A 23,428-nucleotide genomic window follows, 5' to 3' on the forward strand; every position below is an offset into this window, starting at 1 on the left:
CGACAAGAGAAATGTTTTTAGTTTTTGGCCTTCGTCAAAACTTGGAGAGTTTTTAGTTAAGAAATGCTCTCACTTACTAAAGATTTAAAGATGGTAATTTAGGAAACATCTCAAATGCTGGGTTCAATTGTTTGAAGTGGTCTGAACTTTGGCTTCCACCTCTCCCGTTCCAAGTTCTTTTTGTTTCTTTGGAAACTTAAAGTGGGTGCACCTCCTAACAAAGTTGAATTGTTGAAAATGAAAACAATTAGCATTGCTAGTTGTATGTTTTTAAAGAGAGATTTGGCAAGAGCAGTTTGGATTGGTTTAAAAATTGGGATTGAAATCAGATATGCTAAGTCCAGTTTCAATTCATATTTAGTTGAAGCATTCGTTAAATGAATTTAAATCTAATCCTAAAGTTCAAAATTTCATGTTAAATCACTCTTCAGCACTTTCAAAATTTCATGAAGCATTTTGAAGGGTGCAACCAAAATTAAGACAGAAATTACCGAAGGCAAGTAATTTTATAGAGCATATCTGCATATGGGATGGCAAGTGTAAATTCTGGTCAGCTTTATTTGTAAAAATAAGGAAAGGAAGATGGCAGTTTTTCGAAGTGCAGAATGAAGGCTATTTTGTTTTGCAACTCGAGAGTCGAGAGGCTCCGGCGGCTGGAGTAAATTATATTGCTGGTGGCAAATACAGGAGTAGTTTGAACGATGCTGGATTTGAAAGCTGCATATTGGAGATTATGGTCTATTTCATAAGATATTCGACTCTTTTTTTTATAATTTAATTATTATAATAAGCAGGGGAAGAAGAATTCGAACGTTATTTTTATTCATCAAGATGACTGAGTAATGCCATTGTGTTAGATATCTATTGGCCACGTTCCACATTTGAAGGAAGATTTTTAAAAATGTGTGTATAAAGTATGTTAGGAAGCAGAATTTTTGAGGAAGATTAAACTAATCTGGACCTTGGAATGTAAGTAATATGTAAAATCTATTATGTTGTAGCTAGTTACCTGATGGATACACAATAAACAGAGAGAAAAACTGTTTGCAGTTTTGCACATATCACAATCTTTATGGTGTGTAAATTTAATTGAGCAAGAGTTTCATTTGTCCCACATCGATTAGAGCTTGCGACTTGGGCCGGCTGAAGGCTTATAAATAGGGCTTCGCTAGCACTAAACAAACTGCCTTAAACTAATGAGTAAGGAAAACAAAGCGAGTGGTGGGAGCCGCTCGCCGCGCCGATCAAAACGTGCGCAAGAATTTATGGAGGGGTGATAGGCTGGCCAAGTGTAGACGCTGCTTACTTTGCAGAACTCGCTTGAGCGGGCCTCCCAATAGCCCATCCCCAAACATAAAGCCCAATTATCTGACTCTGACTAACTCGTTTGTTTGATCTCTTGTCAGCCCATGAAGAAAAGAAATCCCCAACTCGTTTGTTTGACTCTGCTGACTTTACCTACTTACTTTACCTATCTTTTAAAAAAACAAAAACGAGATAGAATAAAATAATAAAATATTAATAGTTACTATAGCAAAAATGTAAACATATACCCACTGATATGGATGGTGTTGTGGCAAAAATGTATAAATTTGACACATTATTTTTTATTATATATACCCATTAATGTGAATACTCTAGTTCAACAATAATGGTATTCATATTCAAAATGATCTTGAATGGTGGACATAAAACTTAGTAATTGTGAAATTTGATGTGAAAACAAAATTTAATTGTGAATAATTTTAGTACCACACATCATTGTCACAATTATTTTAGCTGATTGTGAGTGAAAGGAAAAAAAATGGTAAATTACAATTTACTCTTTGGCCGAAATTTAAGTTGTCTATATGTGGTTTGAAATTTGACACTTTACCTACTTGAGATTAACTAAGTTAGATTTTTATAACTCACAGCTATTAAAAACAGAGGTAAATATGTAATATTTCTCTACTTTTATGTCTCTTCTCCAAAAACACAAAAAAATATAAAAATACAAGATAAAAAACTATCCATCGGATCACTTGCATTATGAAATTTCAAATCACATGTAGACAACTTAAATTTTGGTCAAATATTAGGTTAATGTCAAATTTTATATCATAAGTAGACAACTTAAATTTCAGCCAAACTACAAATAAGTAGGATATAATTTATCAAAGGGTTGTGTTAACGGGCACCGTAAGGTGCCCGTTAACAACATACTTTGGGTAAATTTTTGGGTAACTTTTTCAACTTTTGGCAATCTTTTAGTTTTTGGCAATTTTTTTTACCTTTTTTGACAATTGTTTTGACAGCTTTTTTTTCTTTTTTTTAAGTGAAACATAAAAAAGAAAACCTTAACAAGTACTGTCCGGTGGTTGTTAACATTTTCTTTTATCAAATAAATAAATTTTTTTATTTAAATTAATAAACAACCCATCAAAGCCTGTCATATAATACAATTTTGGAAAGAGCTGTATTGTTTGTTACTAGAATTATTCAATAATAGTCCTTGGTGGACACAAACTTAATTGCAATGTACTGTGAAAACAGTTATACTCCTAATCCCAAAGCTTCTTAACAGCCATGAACTTTAGTGTACGATATAGCGCAGAACCTCAATAATTGTCCTAGACCACTAGATGTTTTGTAATCTTGCCTGTATACTATATCAGTCGATTTCTAAGTCAAGAAAAAAAAAAAAGGTTTAGTCGATTTCTCATTTATTGGAAGGCCTGATGCGGTTAACTAATCTGATATAGGGCTGTCCAGCGGGCCAGAGACCAGATCAACCCGATTGAATTCAACCGACTCGAAGCCCAGCGGGTGGATCCAAATGGCCTGATCAATCAAATGCGGGTCTACTTTCTTTGAAAACCGAAATTTTGGTTCGGGTGGCAGGTTGAAGAATTAAACTCACAAAAACTGACCCGACCGAAGTGCATTTGATATATGTTTTAAATTTCTCTCCCTCCATGTGTCTTCCTCTCATTGGTAGAAAATCTACCACCTTATCTTCCAAAATTTTTTTTTTTTTTGCAGCCCTCACCAGTTTTAAGGCAAAGTGATAAGGTTAAAAAAATTTCCAGCACATGTCTTTCTCTCGTTGGTAAAAAATCTACCACTTATCTTCAAAAATTATTAATTTTTTCATTTCATTAGTTTCTAGGCAGTTTGTATGCAGCTGGCTTGCACTTCAGTAAAATACTTGCATGCAAAATAAAAACATCAACTCAAACTAACAATAAAAAAATCCGCATCTCTCTCCTCCTCTCTTTACTTTCCACTTTTCACTTCTCATTTTTAAGCTCTCCCCAGTCTTGAGACTCTTCTCCAACTACCCTTGTCATCACCATGTCTAGACCTCACTCTCTTTCTACCATGTCTCTACCTCTATTGGCTTACTGACGGAGTAGCAACACCTTATGGCAACACAGCGAAGCTCCTGAGAAGAGACTAGTGGTGGTTTTCCTTATAGTTGATCACGGCTTTGACAGTTTCTTTTTTCATTTTGCTGGCATGGGAATTTTTTTAGGTGGGTTGTGTTGTTTTTGAAAATGGGCCTCTACTTGTAAACTTTTTCTTTGTAAACTCTTATTCTCTTTTAATAATATTCCTATCTTTTATCAAAAAATTTATAGTTATTGATTTGATTTGTTTAGTCATAGATTTGAGTTATCACTTAGCAAACTCAAAACTTAACTTAAAAAATTAAAACCCAAACTTAAAATAAATCATTTGTTTTATAAATTTCATTGATAATTTGTTTGATTTATATTGTTACCTAATCTGTAGTTCAGACCCGCCAAACCGATGGTTCCAACCCGCCCAACCGACGATCCGAAACATCTGGTTCAACCCGTATGTTCGATCGAATACGGGTCTAATTCTTAGTAACCTGACTCCAATGAGTGGCATTAACTCTTTCTCTGATGACGCAGATACTGGTCATGTTCGTCCGTGAAAGCTTCCTCATCTATGTTTTAACTTCGTCAGTTCCATCAGATTGTTTGATGATATCCTTCTCTACTTTTTTTTTTTTCCTTCTCTTTCCCGATTTTTATTTATGGGAGTAATGAGACTATAGTAGCACAATGGAACCATTACTTTTTAATATATCAATTTCAAGTATTATAATTAGGGCTAATTATAATTTACTCACTTGTGATTTAGCCAAAATTTAAAATGGTTTAAAATTTGATACTTTACTCATATGAAATTAGTTCATTTAAGATTCCGTAACCAATTTTTATTAAAAATAAGATTAAATATGTAATTTTATTTCTATTTTATGTCTCTCTTCTTAAAACATAAAAAACATTATAAAAAAAAATAATAAATCAAAGAGTAATGATTTTGTAAAAATTAAGATTAAGAGTTACCTTCTAAATTGATGAGTTTAAATTATAAGCAATGTTTACAATAGATTACATGTAATACTCTTTATAAATAAAGATTAATAATGATTCGAAACAAAATGCCACAATGTTGCGTTCTTTTTACGAGAAATGACAAAGGAGCCAGTTCTGTTCATTCTCTGTTGTAAAAGAACCAATGAGCCATCAAGGAGTTAAATCCCAACTGAGGGTTCATGGAGAAAAAAAAAAAAATCCATCTTGGCCGAGAGAAAAGAAAACCAAAAATCAATTAATAACAAAATTTCCAGCTATGGCCGCTTATTCTTAATGAAGCAATCCCTCATCTTCTCTTCAACCTTTTCAATTCTGCCCTTTGAATTCTCTTCAGTATCTTCCCCATCGTCATCCGCTAGTTGCATCGTGTCAGTGTCAACACCACCGGTTTCAGAGGAGAGGGAGTGCTCGGCGGCAGCGTGTGGCAGAGGCAGCAGAGAAGGAGAGGAGGAGGGAATTGTTGATGGGTTTTGGAGAGAAAGTTAGATAGCTGGTGGTGGGCTCGGTGGAGAGAGTTGTAGATTTGGAGGAGGTGGGTGGGGTCAGTGGTGACGGGGAGCTGTTTGGCCATGTGGGTGGCCATGTAATATACAGTAAACATTGCTACCTTCTGAATTGACGAGTTTTGTAAAAATTTATGCAAAATGCGTTGTATAGTTTTATCTAAACGAGTGGGTATAATTTCATTTCAGGTCCTACAGAATTTAGAAGGTAGCTCTTAATCTTAATTTTTACAAAACCCTTACTCCTTTTTTTTTTTTTTTTTGAAACTCAAAACCCTTACTCTTTGATCTTGTTTTCTCTTTTTTTTTTTTTTTTTTAATGTTTTTTATGTTTTGGAAGGAGAGATATAAAATAAGAATAAAATTATATATTTAGTCTCATTTTTAACAGAAGTTATTTTGAAACCCTAACTGAGCTAACTTTAAGCGGATAAAGTGTCAAATTTTAAACCACACGTGACATCTTAAATTTCAGCTAAAGTACAAGTGTGTAAGTTGTAATTAGCCCTTATAATTATGTTCTCTAATTAACATATTTAGTTAGATTTATTAAATAATATTTCATAAATAAATTATTCACTGAATATTTTTCAAGTTTGTAACAAATATACCTTATATATGTTTATAAATTTTATATAGTATTCATGTATCATATAATACATTATATGGTATGATATATGACATAAAAAAGTATTAAAAAAATGAATACAATTTGCGTATTAATTAAAAAATATGTTTTATGAGTATTTTATAGACTTCTCATTTTGGTTTTAATTTTTTGGAGTTATTTATCTTGAATGGTCATAAGGTCTATTAATCTTTATGATAGGTCACCTAATAATTAGAATATATATTTGATGCTTTATCAATTATTATGTTATTAATTAATCAATTAATCTATTTAATTGTTTAGGAAAAAAGGAAAAATGACAAGGAAGGACCCGTACAACGTAAAATATATAGAGGGCAGATCTCAAATAAAAACATTTGCATAAACTAACAACCACTCTAAATTCTTATAAAAAAAAAAAACCACTCTAAATTGTGTATATAGAATATATATACGCATAATGAGTGACCAATAGGGGCATGGATTATGCTTGGATCAAGTATAAATGACATGCCTTAATTCATGGCATAATGAGAATTCTTATTATGTGATTTGAGCTACCATAATAAGATTTCTTATACTAGCGTTTTTGAGTTGTCGTAATAAATTGTGTATATAGGATAGATATACGCACAATGAGTGACCAATAGGGGCATGGATTATGCTTGGATCAAGTATAAAATGACATGCCTTAATTCACGGCATAATAAGAATTCTTATTATGTGATTTGAGCTACCATAATAAGATTTCCTATACTAGCGTTTTTGAGTTGCTGTAATAGGATTTCCTACACCAGCGATTTCAAAAAGTGCTGCTATAGGCTCCTCTATTACGGCAATTTTCAAAAGTGCTGGGAAAAAAATGCTATAATATGACAATTTTGTTGCAGGGGAAGTTACGACTAATATATGTAAAACATATAATAATAATAATAATAATAATAATAAAAATAATAAAAGATAAAGAAACACATAAAAAACATGTAGTACAAAGTCATAAAAAATATGTGCAAATATTAACCATTTAGATTCTAAAATTACACATTCTCAACAAAAAAAAAAATCTAAAATTACATTATGATATCAAAACAGAGGACAGAGTAACATCCAAATTTTGTCAGTTTACTTTATAAGATAAAGAGTGTCAAGTATTCATAATGTCGTAAATATGGCCAATATTTAAAGATGAATGCCTATCAGAGTATCACCAATTAGATACCCCGCTTGAAGGACAGGACTAGTGCATTGATGATGTTGGATTGACTCGTATTAGTAAGGATCATTAGTACTTAGTAGTAGTCGTTTGAAATTATTAGGTAAAAGTTTATTAGCGAGAAATAAAGAAGGCAAATATTGATGGTCATTTAATTAGACAAATCCTTTAGGAATTTGTTGAATGTGGGAATTGGGAAAGCACCACCGTAAAGCACTTTACTTATCATTACAACCATTCTTTGGAGAAATGAAGAAAAAGGTTTCCAAAGCTGTAGCGTGTTCTCTTTCCTGGAACATAATTAGGACATTTATGAATTAAGTAGGAAAGGTTCCTCCAAAAAAAAAAAAACGATGTATGGGAAGGTCAGAAGGATGTGATTCATGGTGCATAATTTTCGCAGCATGCAAATAGATTGGTACCAATGAAATCTGTTTAATTAGATATATATATATATATATATATATATATTTTTTTTTTTTTTTGTGTGGGATTTAAGTGGTTCTTTTAGCTAAAAACCTGTACGTTGATTGGTTATCAAAGCTAAATTGTAAGTTGCAAATGACTCTTGGGTTGCAACAATTTTTAGCAAGACAAACGTGGTCATGAATTTGTTAAAATTTAATGCATGCTGTAGTTTCCAATGTATTTATAACTTATATACTTTTTATCACTTTCTTGCATATTATTTAGACATGGCAAAACGGCTCAAAAGTTTCTGACCCGACCCGACCCGACTCCAAAAAATACTCAACCCGAACCCGATTTTTTTTTACCGGAAACAAAAACGGGTTGACCTGTGACCCGACCCGAGTTTTCCGAGTTTTTTGCGGGTCAACCCGACCCGACCCGAACCCAAACCACTTTTTTAAAACTTTTTTTTTGGTAAAAAATAAAATAAAATAAAGACAATAGTAGTTTAATTGTTTATTGTGAGCTTTAAGGAAACAATTGATACATTTACATATGCAAATTAATTGAAAGATAAAAGGTTGAGCATTCTGTAATGAGTAAAAATTTTTAGATATCAAATAACAAAGTACATGTCAAGATAATATAGTTACAGTAGAGTTAAAACTATAAATTTAAAATTGTAGACATGTGTGGGAAACATTTACAAGTGTAAGAATAGTGAATCTAATGTATCAAATTAGCATAAATTATGAATGCTTAGACTTATTTTTTAACAATTTATGTCCAAAATAAACGGCTTTTCAAAATAAATTATGATATTTCCTAGAGTGTATGTTACTTAACAATGATACGATATTCATAAAAGATACCATATATAAATAAGTAAGCAATCAAATTTTAATGTATATCTCAAATTGAAATAGAGTGTCAACCATAATTGATAATAGATTATAAAATTAATTTTTCAAGATTGTAAATTTCTTATATGTTTTTATTCTTTATCAAATGAGTTATTCAATAAGTCATTTGCAATTTTGTTTTATATTTTGGAATATTGATATCGTGTAGAAATAAAACATGTGTATTTGTTTTACTTATGTTTGTGTAATTTTGTTTTAGATAGCAATGTTAGGATTTGTATAATTTTAAAATTATTGAATAAGTATTAATAAATTTAATTGAATTCATTCTTGATATAAGTGGTGAAGTCAAAATAATGCATTTTACATCAAATAATTTGTTGCATAACTTTTTAAATGACAAATACATGTTATTTAATTTATATAAAAAAAAATTCATGTGAAAAATACGATTCAACCAGAATCAACCCGACCCGACCCGCAACCCGATTGACCCGAACCCGTTTCTAACCCGCTTAAGATGACCCATTTTTGACCCGTGACCCGTTTGACCCGCAACCCAATTGACCTGACCTGAACCCGACCCAGCCCGCCTGTTTTGCCATGTCTAATATTACTACCATTTAGTTGGGTGTGTGTTTTACTCAAAAAAAAAGTTGGGTGTGTGTTAAACAAGTGAGGCTGTGATTTATGCTTGAGAAGATATCTTTATGTATTTGGAGAAGTCTATAATCACATAAAAAGGACGAAAGAGAAAGATCACTGCTCCTTTCTCTCAGTTTTGTTCTGAAAAAATAGTACTCATCGTTAACAGAAAAATCTTCAAAGTTATTGTGCCCCACAACATACTTTGATAGAGCTATTTCGATATTGAATAATTGTTGTGCATGTTAACATGCATGCAATGCGTTAGCTATTTCCTTAAAGCCACACGTGCAAAGTGCACGAAATGTCAAAATCTGCTCTTATTAAGTTATTTAGGGGTACAATTTAATACTAGTGTTTTCAAAGTTATTTAACTTTCAGAATTAATGTTTTATCTGATTTTTCATTTGATTTGAGCTAAACCACATATGATAGCTAGCACACCAAGTCATCCAACCGTACTAGTAATTCTATGATGTTGATTGAGCCCACATAGTACATACAGCTGTCTGATGCATAAGCGTGCTTCACAAATAGAGCTCATTTCTTGTCCATAGCCATAGGAGCAGTTCATATGTGCATTATATATCTTACTGCACCATATAGTAGTTTGTCTGACACAAAAAAACAATGTTTTTCCCTTTGATTGATTGGTAAGCATTTAGTGGATGTTTAAATCAATGATCTAACCCTCCATTCCATTCTTATAGGGGCGAAGCAAGTTTCATTATCACTCTTATCGAAGTTGGAGGAAGTTTCAACTTCTTAGCTAGCAGCGAGAGATAGGGAAAACTGATAAGAGAGTACAGAACATTATCTTTCTGACTTTGTGATGGTAGACCAATCCTCATCTGACACGTCACCTAGCTCAATCTAAAATGATATCTAACCATGGCTAATGGTGTATTGACATGGCAAAATAAGATGAACTTGCGGCACCATTCATTACATACATGCACTGTGCACACACTGTCAATTCTTATTTTGGAACTATCTGTAAATTAAGTGCAAACCAACTTGACAGAATATATGACAGTCCGCAGAAGAACTATCTGCTTTTGCTTGTGTATTCAAGAATTCATGGACTGCATTGCTTGTGTATTTTTTTTTTTTTTTGGAGAAGAATTTTTTTTCAGAAGAAAACCTCGAAACTTTATTGAAAAAAAGAACTCAACTATAATCCGCTAAAAGTACATAACAAATGTATAGGAGAACATCTTCCATTCACGCTGCTAAATCACTAGCATATTTTTTGAAAAAGAAATTTGGTTTGGTTAAGTGTTGGTCATTATTATTAATAAGTTTGAGGGCCGGGTTAGCATGTGTATGCGAGCTCAGTTCATTTTTTTGTTTGTTTATTAATTGATATAGTGTATAGATATAAACTCATTGTACACAACATTACTTGCATTATTTAATTTTGTTATTATATTGAATTATTTGTAAGGGCATGAGTGCGGAAAAATTGGTATCATTGTACTTCTTTATTATCTTGACTACTTTTGTTTTATTAGATATGTTTTTATCTTTTTATTGTTGTTAGTTGTTTCGTACTTATTTTTAAATGAACATGCTAACGAGTGCTTTTACGACAATGGTTAACAATTCATTTTAAGAAGGGTGTCAAAAAATATTAATTGCTTTTTTTTTCTTTTCCTATAAAAAATTTCTTTAAATAGATTGTTAACCATCGTCTGAAGTTAGTATTTCTCATTTTTAAAATCTCATATAAAAATAAATTGTATCTAAAAATATATATAATATATTTAAAACTAAATATTAATTAATTGATATATTCTTTAGGTTTTGTGTTCTAATTTTTCAAAAAATATAATGTCACCATGTCTTATCCTGTCTCATATTGTATCGGTGTCAGTGTTTATATATTTATTATTTCTTTTTGTTTTAAAAATATCTACGGGGTAGCAAACAATTCATTTTCTGGATGCATATATAGTCCAGTATTGGCTGGCCTATTGTGCCACTAGAGCCTAAATGTTCTTTGTTCTCTCTGACCTTCTTCTTCCTCTTTTTTTAAAATATTCTTGAAGTGGGAAATTTTGAAGTTGCAGCTTAATGAACTAAAAGAAAAGAAAAAAAGAAGAAAAAAAAAGAAGAAGACAAAACTGTCATTGAGTCTACTTTTCAGTTTTTAAAGTGTGACTTTTCTAAAGAAAACAAATATAGTAGTATATTACTCTTTGTGGGTCTCAAACCTGTGACCTTCATTTTATTAGCGTGACAAGTCTGATCAAGTAACTGGGCCTATTGTTTTCAATCTTAGTCGAACTTAATTACTCATTCTATTTTCAATCTTCACGACTTCGTGCATCTTTAAGTGATAAATATACCAAAGAATATTGGTATAAATCGAACTATTACTAGCTAGCTAGCTGGTTATCAAATCACATAGAAGATAGCTATCGAAATTAGCAGAGTTAAGATCCTATAACTAACAAATGGTCGGTGATCCCCACTAATAAATTTTTGTGACTTATGTTCTGTTCCCCCTTGTAAAACTAGACAAGCCAGTGAGGTAATTACAAGTTCAATGTATGCGTTGAGGACCCCTGAGGTAAATGTAATAAATCTTATAGTCTGCTCTTTTATTCTTTCCCCTCCTAATCAGTAGCCTCTATTATTTTAGATAATAGAACTTTATTACATTCTGTTTCCTTGTCATTTGTAAACCACGTTGTGAGAGAAGCAAACTTTTTGGCACATGATATTGCTTGATGGGAATCTGTCTCTTTGTGCTTGAGAAGGATTTCCCATCTTCTTATGGTTGTCCTTGTTTTTGGATGGTGATCGAGGTAGATGGTTCTCTTTGTGTTTGCTTTTGTTAAAAAAATATATATCATTCAGTAAACACATAAAAGAAAACTAGCTTCTGAACACGCGCTTACGCGCGTGTTCAGAGTCTATTTTATTTATTTTTTTGTAAATGTTAATAATTTACATTCATTATAATTTGAGATACTATATTTTTTAATTACAAAAAATTCTTAGGGGTGTGATAAGTAATATGTGTTTGTGGGTAAAATAATTTTACAATACAATTTTTTTTTATTGAAGAGTTTTTAAACGTGTAGTTATTTACAAATTTGTAAAAAGAAATGGCCGGGGTAGGCTTTTTTGGATAGAACGTGGGATAGTGTTTTTTTTTTTTTTTTTCAAATTAAAAACGTGGGTAGATAACTTTTTTTTTTTAACAGGGTATATAACTTTTTTTTGATAGAATGTGGGCTTTTTTTTTTTTTTTTAATTAGGTTTCTTGTTTTTAATTTTTAAAAAGAAGTTAAAACCAATTTAAATTGTAATTAAACTTGTATATATCTATTTAGTTTTAATTTTTTTGGATAAACTTGAGGATATTTTTAAAAAAATGATTTGAAAATAAACATGAGAATGATTTTTTTTTTTTTTTTAAAACAACAACAAACATATAGTTGTTTTGAAGAAGTGGGTTAGTTGGAGAGTGATTTTATTTTGTAAGAAATTTTTTATGTGAGAGTTAGAGATATATTTTTACAGTGTTATTCTCAAATTTTGCCCATACTTAAACGTAGGCTGTAGGGGTATTTTGGAACAAAAAAAAAATCGGTCAAAACAGAAAAAACCTTTTAAATAATAGTATAGAAAAAGAAGAAGTTGAATTTGAAATGGCATAAAGGCATTAATATTTCAAGTTTGATGATGTGGCTACGTGTGCCTTGATGAGCTGGTCAAATGAAGGCATTCCACAAGGGCAAGCCATCCAAGTAAAGCTATCTAGAACGTGTGCTCAAATATTTTAGGCATGTACGTAATTCATTTAGAAGTTAGTTAAATGATTTAGACATGTGGTAATTATTTTGGCGTGTGACAAATTCAGTGACGTTGGAAATAGCAGCCGGTGTAGTTGAGTTCAAAAAATCTTGACATAGAAAGTACAGTCATGTTATAGCATTGTAAAAAAAACATTTTTTGATAATTGAATGAAAAATTAGTAATTGTGACTTGCGTTTGAGGTGAGAAAATAAACTTGGAACCCACATGTCCTTCGAAACGGATCCAAGTTAGGACGAGTTCTCCTCTCTGTGGAGATTAATGTCATGTCGTAATTTGTCCAAAATTATTAAAAAGTAAATAAGAAATTAACTTCTAAAGGATTTACTTAAACATGGTTTAAAGTGGAAGGGAAATGACCTACCAATAGGCCTTCTACGTACCACAAATGTATAAGTCAAGTTAGGCTGGCTAAACCTTGTACCGTGCGTCCCTCCCAAAAAGAAGATTGTTAGTGTTCATAAAATAACAAGAGTAAATTATTTGTGTAATACTTCCAATATCCTTTCCACCCACCGAATCAATGTCTCACTCTATCATTGAATAATTGAATTAACCTTTGATGTTACTGCACTATGGTTGGTATATATAAAGTGTAACAAAGTCGACCAATCCCTGCATGCCATCACATGCTATATATGGGCCAAATTATTCCTATGCTATTGCAAACTAAGAAATTAGGCATAGGAATTGATTTATCATGGTGATGAAAACTGTGAAATTAAGCATAGGATTTGATTTATCATGGTGATGAGAACTGAGAAATTAAGCATTGGAATTGATTTATCACGGTGATGGAAAGAAGAAAAAACATTCCCTTGTATATATGCAACTGAAGTGTGGTGCTTTATGAGGCTAACCAAAGGAGAGGGTCATTATGGCTACAATATGAGAGGATGCCATGTGGGTACTGTGGGTTTTGTCTGTTTGGAGGATTCTTTGTTGAATTGGCCCACTTATCACGTGGAACGATTCCGCCTTATAGTGATGGTCATTTACAATCTCCCCTAATCTCTTCCCAACCAATTATCATCTATCTCCCACGTGGGACTCTTGGTCCCACACCACCCCCACCCCCACCCCCTTCTCTTTTTTTTCAAAATTTTTTTATATACTATGTATATCCGATAGTTTTGCAACATGGTATACTACTCCATCATATTGCACCATTTTTCTTTCACTAGCTAATTAAATAACCATTTCCTTTTCTTTTTTGAGTTTACATATACAGAGATCAGAGATCATAGGATCATGGGGGACTCTTCTTCTGCCTCATACATACACTTGGTACTGATGATCATATATCAGTTAGAACTTTTTTTGTTTGATTTCATTACTCATATTTTCAAAGGATATTAATTTATTTTGTTGTTGATAGGGTGGTGTTGATTATGATCGGAATCTACTTGTTATGTGTAGGTGCAGCACCTGATAGAGAAGTGTCTGATTTTCCGCATGACTAAAGAAGAGTGCATGGAAGCCCTTTCAAAACATGCAAACATCAAGCCTGTCATCACCTCCACTGGTTTGTTTACTGCCTGTGTATATATTGTTCATCATCACATGCAAACTCACACACAGATGCATATTTGTACATCGATACACACACACACACACACACGAGAGAAAGAGGCTGCAAAAGAACAAAGCTTAGTTGAGTAAAAACTTGATTAAGCCTGGCTTGAAAATTTGACAAGATCTCAAGTTGGATTAACCTTGGCATATTAATGTCTAGTCTCTAGAATGATCTTGACCTAAGACATATATATAGTTGACATGATCACAAACTATGCTCGAGTATTTTGGTGAACTAGAATTCTAACGGAGCCTGATCAAGCGTTTGGAAGTTTTGAGAGGGAGAGAGGACAGGAGAGGGTAGTAGAGGAAAGGAGAGTAGTGGAGAGGAGAGTAGAGGAGAATGATTATCTTCTACCTTATTTGGATGTTTTTAAAATTAAGTAAGGGGAGGGAAATAATTAGTCTTTTTATTTGTAATTTTATTAATATGGTAAGGGTAACTTTGATAATTCATTTGATCAAGCATTTTTATGCTTTACTCTCCCTCCAAATCTTTTTAATTTGGGGGAATTAAAAATGAAGAATTAAAAGTAGTTCAAACTCCTCCTAACCCCTCCCCCTCATTCCTTAAAAAACATCCATTCTTCCTCCCTCTACTCTACTCCCCCTCTTCCCCCAACATCCAAACATAGCATTAGTGGAGCCCATTAATATTGGAAACACTAGTTTCAGTGATAGTGAGAAATCCTCATTTTAATCATGTTCAAGTTCATGAGTTATTTTACATGAAAAAAACAAAAAAACAAAACAAAAATAAGAAAAGGAGTACAAAACAAACTGACGGAATATGGTTCAGTTTGGTTTATACTAAATATTACAAATTTAAATGTGTAATCAGTATTTAATTGACATGATAGTCTGTTTATATAATTAGATTCAATAAATTAAATCTTAACCCTTCCGGTGAAATGGTGAGGATGTTATTTAATTTGTCACCATCTTAATTGCAAGTGCACACTTTTTTACTTATATTCAGTTATGCATACACAACCAAGAGTTTAGTAGTTAAATTGACATATTTTGGTGTATCTTGAGGATTATTTTATTATGATAACTTTACAGTGAAGCCATGCATCAAATTATTTTGCAGTGTGGAATGAACTAGAGAAAGAAAACAAGGAATTCTTTGAGGCTTATGCTGAATCAAAGAGCAAAGAAGACCGAATGTCCGAGGAAGAGACAAGCCAAATGATCCAGAAGATGATATCAGATTCGTCCAAAGACTCCGACGATTAACATGCCATCTGAAAATGATATTTCTTTTGGGTTCTGGTTGGTAGTTGATCAATACCTCAAAAATTCTTTACATCCAGCCAAACACAAAAGTATTTAAGACAAGTCTAGTGTCACAGTGGTCCCAAAATCCCCCATGGCCTATATATAATATATGCATAGATGCAATTTAAATATTATGGAATTATGTGGGAGATCTGTACGGACTATTTGCAGGAATCTCCAAGCAGTAACCATCACTGTTAAGATATGTGCAATTTAAATACTATTGTATGATGCTATGTATGACATTATGTTATGATTAATAAAATTGTTTTATTATTATCTAAAATAATGGTAACATGAATATTTGGATATTATCCATGAGATGCATAGAATGTGATTTAGTCACAGACGATATAAATCACAAGTTTTTTGTAAATTCAAAATTTTAGTTCGTAGTCGGTGATGAAATTGGGCATTTCATTTACGAAGACTATAACATATCAATTAAGATTATTTGTCTTGATCATGGAAGTTGAGACTTCTAGTTGATATGTTTTAAGAGTTAAAACATATTGAACTGGACCGCTATGAGATTTATTATTCTACTAACGACTGTCAAATGAATGATAAATCTCACGACTTCTATTTACATCAACTCTTAATCTTGAGAGAATAATGAACATGATCATGAAGTGTAGGTTGCTTTGATATATCAGGAGTAAGATCTAAAGTTACGATTAAAACATTAGTATGTTAGGCAGCCGCATTTAATGTTGATGGAACATATATTCTCAAGATAGAATTCATAATCTCTTAACGGAGATATAAAATATTCCATTAAGATAAGTTTAATAGGTTTGGTTATTTAGAATGTTAGACCTAACTAATTTAGTAAGAAGTTACTAAAGTATATATTTATTAAATTGAATTTCATAAATATATGATGAATAACTTAAAGGATTAAACCAGGTACTCAAGGATTAAGATGTAGTAATTTTCAAGCCACATACTAAAGCCACGTACTAAAGCCTTATTGAAATGGTTCAAAAGGCTAGTCCAATTAGATAATTAGTTAGATATAAGGAGAGAAATATACAGAATTTTGTAAGAGATGAAAATGGTGTGTATGTGAGTGTAGGCCACTCTCTTATTCTCCCTTAAACATATACGTGTAAACTGATTGAGAGACCACACTTCTTGGTCATAAGTGGAATTGAGTGAAGATTAAAAGTGTTTCCAAGTACTTCTAATCTTTGGTTTTGAATTTCATTGCACCAAGGTACGCTCTCTTGTTCTTAATTCTGAAATTTACATAGTACATGTTAACAATTGTAAATGAAGTAAATCCGTTAATTTTTTGCTGTGTATGTTTTGTATGCAGTACAAACTACATTTTTCCAACAATTGGTATCAAATCGGTCTTCAATTTCGAATTTGTATAACATGTTTTGTGAGTTTTAGAATCAAAGATAATAATTTCATGATGTTAGAAGATTATACAATCAATTTTCTTCATGGTTATTGAAATTATTGTTTGATAAAAACTGATATTGATGCTATGATGTTGTTTAAGTTTGATATTAAATATGTTAGATTGAACTTTAAGGCTATAGTATCAATGGAATTCAATTTTTGATCTCAAACTCGATCTATTATGTTCATATGATGATAGTTTATTCATGAAAAGCCATTGAAAATTGTTTGGTGAAAATTTTGGAAAATTCAGTTTCACGAGCTTTGATCGATTGATCGAGTGTTCCTTTTCGATCGATTGACTAGCAATCAAAAGTCAATTAAATTGAACAGAAAGTATGTGAAGTTTTTCTTTAAAATTTCGATCGATCAAAAATTCCCTTCGATTGATCGAATGTTCCTTTCGATCGATCGAACAGGAATCGAGAGTCAATCGAGTCATCCAGAAACTTCGGAACGGATTTGGGGAAGATTTCGATCGATTGAGAAATACCTTCAATCGATTGAATGAACTGAATTTTGAATTTTCACTAAGTGTTTTCACATTTAAAAGTGCAAGGGTGTGTGTAATGAGATTACACATGATTTCTAATCAAAAACCTTTCTTTTAAAATATCTAGTGGTAGAGAGATACTAGGGTTGGATCTCATGGCCTCCATTATCAATTCATAGTAGTGTGGATAAGCACCTCGTCTTGGCGTATATGCCTCGCGATCCCAAAGGAGGGTGTTTACTTCATAGTACTACAAAATTGAACTTACGCATTTAAAGTAGTGTGAACAAGCACCTCGTCTTGACGTATATGTCTCACGATCCCAAAGGAGGGTGTTTTGTTTCATGGTACTACAAGTTTAAACACTATAAGGAAGATGAAATGTGGCCACACATGATTCTAGATAATGATGTACACTAGATTAAGTGTAAGGAGCTATGTTATTATAACTTAGAGGCTAAAATTAATACGGCATATTGTTAGTGTTTGGTTGGACTCCATCTGAACTCAGAGAATGACTGAAACTATATTCTTGAACAATAGTACGAAAATGTCATTTCCTATAGACGGTGCCAAACTGATGATATGTAGATCGTTAGTTAAGTTGGGTCGTCCAAATGGTGCAGGATCCTCGTCACTACTCCTGCAAAATGGGACAAAGGCTATCTTGAGAGTGGTCACAGGTGTGGTGCCTGCCACAACGTCTCCGATGCCAAAGTTAGTAAGTAAAAATCTTTTGAGAGAAAATGAAAAGTGCAAAAGTATTTTTTGGGGTAAGGATTATGTACCTTCTGTGCTCCTAATGTGTGTATATATAGTTTTGAGGTTTCTAGCCATTGGGGCCTTTGATTGTGGTTTTAATTCTCTTCTTGTAATGACTTAGGGCTTATTGCTGCAAGTCTTGATGGGGCTCCAACGGTTTGATAGCTGGTTAGTAATTGTCCGAAGCATTGAATCCTCTTATTAATGACTTGCCTACCCTCGTCCATGCCACTTTGTGGGTGGACGAAGGTGTTTCATGAGCTCGTCCAAGGAGAGTGGTCTTGTTAGTCCCATCAACTTCCCTCCAGGTTCCGTGGTTGTCGTGGTGTGTCAAGACGGCCATCGGAAGATGAAAGGTTTTCTGACTAAACGTGGCTCTTGGGGTTTTGTTCCACATTTAATGCGTAGTGGCGGTGCTTCGCACAACATGGCCACGTGGCGCATTCTGGCCAGTGCAGTTAATGTGCCAATTGGGTGACTCTTGGTTTTCCCGCTGAATTTCAGTTTTTTGTATCTAGTTTTTAAATCTTCTCCCTTTCCTCTTTCCCCTTCACTTTTTCCAACTCCCAATCATTGATCTGAGCTTCTTCCTCTCCAACTTTTCTCTGTGATTTTCTCCGAGCCGGTGCATTTTGTGGCTGAGCTCTCTACATTTTCCTTTTAAGGTAGGCCTTTCTTCCCTTCCCTCTTTTATGACATAGACATAGATTATGACAAATTTCTGATTTTTTATTTTCTTTTTCTCTCTTTTTTGTGTGTTTGTTTTTGGTTTTTTTTTTTGGGGGTTTTAGGATTCATCTCTTTCCTTCCATTTTCTGGTTTTCATGGTCAATAGTGCTGAGGTTAGGGTAGTATGCCCCTCGATTTTCTTCATTTTGGCACATTTGAGGGCTTCTTTAGGTACTTCCTGTGCTTTTCTCCCATTGGTTGGGAATTTTGTTTTTGAGGGTAGTGGTTTAGGTGTTGTATTGGGTGAGTTATTCCCTGTGCTTTGTCAATCGATCAATTGGTTTGAGAGTTTGGTAAGTGAGAGAGGGGCAATGTCTGAGGTGAGATCGAGCGAACTTGAGACTGGGCTGTCATCTAGTGACAACCTCGTGGAGGGGAATACCGCCGTCTCTGTCCCTCAAGTAGTTAGGGCTTTTCACACCCTTGAGGAGCTGTGTGGTTTGGACGGGGAGACACTCTCCAGATTTAAAGATAGATTCCAATTCCCAGATAGGGTTAGGGTTCGTCTACCTCATGAGGAGGAACGAGCTTGCCACTTCTCGCCTGGGGAGGTGTGCTTCTATGGAGCTTCTAGGACATTTTGGCATTACTCCTAGGCAACTTATGCCCAATTTGTGGAGGATAGTGGTTAGCTGTATGGAGATATGGCTGACTGCTACAGACGGGGACATGATTAGGGTGGACGAGCTTGTTAACCTGTACCGTAAAAAGCCGTCTAAGGGGCTTGGGTACTACGAACTGGTGCCTTGGGAGAGGAGGACTAGGATCGTCCGGGACCTACCTTTGTCATTTAGATACTGGAAGTCTCGGTTCTTTTTTATGTTCGGGGATGACTGGGAAACTCCCTCTAACGAAGTTTGGGGTGATCTCCCTAGGTTGCTCCGTCGGTGGAGAACCCCGATTTTAGGTGCGTCGTTATTTCTTCTAACCCCTTAACCTTTAATCCTCTTGTATTCATTTTATCGTCACTAACTCTTCTGTTCATTGTCTCGTGTAGTTAAGAGACGACCTAAGCTTAAGAGTAGGTATAAGGAGTGGGTTGAGAAGGCCATCAATTACGCAAGGAGGATCGAAGATTTTGACGATTTAGTTGATCCACGAACCCCAGCTTTTTATTGCCTCGGTCCAGAGCTGTTTGCCTTTGTCCTGCAAAATATAGACATCGAGCAGAAAAAGAGTAAGTGTTTGTTGAGTTTGTCCGCGCGACTCTTTTCTTCTCCCTTTTTTTTACGAGTGTTTTCCTCTTGCAAAGATGATGATGAAGTTTAATCAAGGGATGTATGCACGAATGAGGGCCAAGAAGAACGAGCCCCTTTCGAACCTTGGAACCAGGGCTGTCCATGTGACGGATAAGGGGGCTTCCATCACTCCAGGTACTTTAGCCACCCCTGGGACTGAGACGAAGAAGACAGCCTCCCAGGCTACCTCTTTTGAAGAGACCATCCTCAACGAAAGAGGCAACATAGTAGTGACAAGGGGAAGGATAAAGCTGATTCTCATTCATCCCGTGTCTAGGACGATGCTGGGGTCGCGCTAACGAAGGCGCAAAAGACCTTTACTGCCGAGGATATGAAAGTGTTCTCAAGCTTTCTCCTAATGAGGTTATGAGCTGTCATCTCTACAAGCTTGTCCAGGTAGTGTACTTGTGCAAATTCATCCTTTTTTTTTTTTTTTACATTATCTTGAGATTTGGCTCCTCTTTTGTAGGTGTTGGGGGAGAGCCTTCACACTACCTCGAAGTTTCTTATCCAGGAGGCAAAGATGTCATTGGCGGTGTCACGGGAGGAGGCTTTGGAGGTAGAAAATTCCAAATTAAAGAAGGATCTTATCACTGCTATGGGAGAGGCTAACACCGTCAAGGAGTAGTTTAAGGGTCTCTCCAACGAGCTGAGGGTGGAAAAGCAGCTAGTCTCGAAAAAGGATGAGCAGCTCTTGGCCGTGAAGGAAAAACTCAAGACAATTGCTACTAAGTTCGTGGAAGCCTTCCAGACGACGAAGGAGTACAACACCGTCCTCTTCAGCTGGTACTTCAAAGGCTTCGAGCTCTTGAGGCGGTATCTCGTCAAGCATCTAGCTGGAGTAGATTTAGAGAACCTGGACCTTGAAGAGGTGGACAAGGAGATGGCAGCTAATGAAGCTTCTCAGTCAAACTACTCCTGAGGGTGATGCTCTTGGGGACGATGCTCCTAGGGATGCCCCTCTGCCTCCTCCAGATGCCTGAACCTGCTTTTTCTTTATGATTTCTTTCATATAAATATATATATATATATATTTCTTTTTGGGTGCCCAGTGTGTTTTGGGCTTTTTTAATTCTACTTTCAGAACAATATTTCTAATTTAAGAATAATGTTTTTAGCCCAGCGTTTATGGGCTTTTAATTTTAGTATGAAAACAATGGTGGTTGCCCGTTGTTTTTGGGCCTTTAATTTTATCCGTGATTGTATACTTACTTGTTTGTACTCTTGTTTTTGTGTGATCTTTGTTTGCCTCATTCCTATAGTTACTCCTTCTGCGTCAGTACCTTATGACTTGCACTTTTATTGAAGGGGTTTTAATTCGTCAATAACTTATCTCTGTCTAGGCGGAACCTGGTTACTTGGCCATTCTTCATGATTTACCCTTATTTAAGGGATTTTGTCATTCATTTGCCTTCGTCAGTAACTTACATCTGTCTAGGCGGAATCTTGTTACCTAGCCATTTTTCTTTTTGTGACTTACACCCATTTAAGGGATTCCGTCGTTCTTGGCTTCGTCAGTAACTTACATCTGTTTATGCAGAATCTTGTTAGCCAAATTTTGTGACTTACACCTTATTTTAGGGATCTTGTCATTCTTGGCTTCGTCAATAACTTACATCCGTCTGTGCGAAATCTTGTTATTTAGCCAATTTTTGTGATTCACACCCTATTTCAGGGATCTTTTCATTCTTGGCTTCATCAGTTACTTACATCCGTCTGTGCGGAATCTTGTTACTAAGCCAATTTTTGGGCTTTTAGGCTGCTAGGTTTGCTCGCATTAGGTCATTGGCTGAATAGTCCTTTTATTACTTCTCAAAAATGAATACAATTATTTGTTACATTTATTGATGGTACTTCTTCAAGTGCTCAATGTTCCATGGTCATAGCAGTCTCTATCCGTCTAAGGTCTCTAGGTGGTAACTACCTTGTCTTGAGTAATGGACGACCCGATAGGGTCCTTCCCAGGTTGGGCCGAGTTTCCCTTGGGCTGGGTCCTTGGTTGCCAGGGTGACTTTGGGCAGGACAAGGTCCCCTATGTCAAGTTGTCTGAGCTTCACTTTTTTGTTATAGTACTCGGCCATCTTCTACTGATACTTCGTCAATCTGTCGAAGACTTCATCTTTGGCCTCGTCCAAGCAATCCAGGTTGACCTTTAATTGATCGTCATTGCTTTCTTCGTGGAATGCCTCTCATCTGATGTTGGTTATTCCCACCTAAACTGGGATCATCGCCTTAGTGCTGTAAGTAAGTCTGAAAGGGGTCTCTCCTGTCGAGGTTCTTGTTGTAGTCCTGTAAGCCCACAAGGCATTGGGCACTTCCTCTGGCCAGGCCCCCTTAGTATCGTCCAGCCTGGCTTTGATGATCTTGAGTAGTGTTCGGTTGGTCACCTCCGCCTGTCCGTTCGCTTGTGGGTGTCCTGAGGATGAGTACTAGTTCTTGATCCCTAGGCTTAAGCAAAAATCCCTAAAGCCTTGACTATCGAACTGCCGCCCATTGTCTGATACGATCGTCTGTGGAATCCCGAATCTGCAAATTATGTTCTTCCATATGAAACTCTGGATTTTTGCTTCAGTGATGGTTGACAATGCCTCTGCTTCAACCCACTTTGTGAAGTAGTCAATAGCGACTAGTAGAAACTTTACCTGTCCCTTACCTCGTAGCATTGGACCTTCAATGTCAATTCCCCATTGTGCAAACGGCTAAGGGGAGGCTATCGTCGTCAGCCTCTCGGTTGGAAGGCGTTGGACATTCCCGAATCTCTGGCACTTGTCGCACTTCTTGACGAGCTCCCTCGCGTCTACCTGCATAGTAGGCTAGAAGTAACTTGTTTGGATAACTTTGCTTACCAAGGACCCGGGGCCTGCATGGTCTCCGTAAACCCCTTCATGGATCTCTTCCAGAACGTACTTGGCTTCCTCTTCATTGATGCACTCCAAGTAGGGCATGGAAAATCCTCTCTTGTACAGGGCATCATTTAGGATCGTGAATCTAGCAGCTTTCTTCCTGACCTTCCTGGCTTCCTCAACATCTTATAGGAGGTGTCTGTCTTGGAGGAAGGATATGATCGAAGTCATCCAGCTATTTTTACTCTAGATTGCAAATGTAAAGACTTCTTCAATGCTGCGGTGTTTCTGGACTTTCATCTCTAAGTCCATGCTCGTTAATCCTTCTTCCGATGATGCTAGCTTCGCGATCTCATCTGCTATCATGTTCTGGCTTCTTAGGATTTGCATGAATTCCAACCTGTCAAACTCTTGTGTTAAGTGCTTCATCAGCCTAAGGTATTTTCGCATTCTCTCCTCCTTTGCTTCATATTTTTCATTTATTTGCCCTATTACCAGCTTAGAATCACTTTGGAGGAACAAGTTTTTTGCTCCTAGGGCTTTCCCGACCCTTAGCCCCGTCAATATTCCTTAGTACTCGGCTTCATTATTGGTGGCCGGGAATTTTAGCTAGACTCCATATTTAAG

The 23,428-nt window shown here is 35.0% G+C and overlaps 1 protein-coding gene, 1 long non-coding RNA gene and 1 other non-coding gene across 4 annotated transcripts; all 3 read left to right on the forward strand.

Moving 5' to 3' along the window:
* Positions 1 to 1,183: 1,183 nt before the first annotated feature.
* Positions 1,184 to 1,335, forward strand: LOC142641834 (U12 minor spliceosomal RNA). Its single transcript, XR_012845511.1, has one exon. It is a non-coding gene; the product is annotated as a U12 minor spliceosomal RNA (small nuclear RNA).
* A 1,810-nt stretch (positions 1,336 to 3,145) lies between these two features.
* On the forward strand, positions 3,146 to 4,005 carry LOC142641287 (uncharacterized). Of its 2 annotated transcripts, none has more exons than XR_012845358.1 (2): positions 3,146 to 3,517; positions 3,778 to 4,005. It is a non-coding gene; the product is annotated as an uncharacterized LOC142641287 (long non-coding RNA). The 2 variants fall into 2 exon arrangements; XR_012845357.1 differs by having other exon boundaries at positions 3,783 to 4,005.
* Positions 4,006 to 13,598: 9,593 nt separating this feature from the next.
* LOC142639124 (uncharacterized) lies at positions 13,599 to 15,546 on the forward strand. The gene is made up of 3 exons (XM_075813232.1): positions 13,599 to 13,754; positions 13,887 to 13,992; positions 15,136 to 15,546. Exons 1-3 carry the CDS (start codon positions 13,719 to 13,721, stop codon positions 15,279 to 15,281), a joined length of 288 nt encoding a protein of 95 aa, XP_075669347.1. The 5' UTR covers positions 13,599 to 13,718; the 3' UTR covers positions 15,282 to 15,546.
* Positions 15,547 to 23,428: the final 7,882 nt, after the last annotated feature.

Source organism: Castanea sativa, chromosome 6 (genome assembly GCF_040712315.1).
Source record: "Castanea sativa cultivar Marrone di Chiusa Pesio chromosome 6, ASM4071231v1".
Lineage (NCBI taxonomy): Eukaryota > Viridiplantae > Streptophyta > Magnoliopsida > Fagales > Fagaceae > Castanea > Castanea sativa.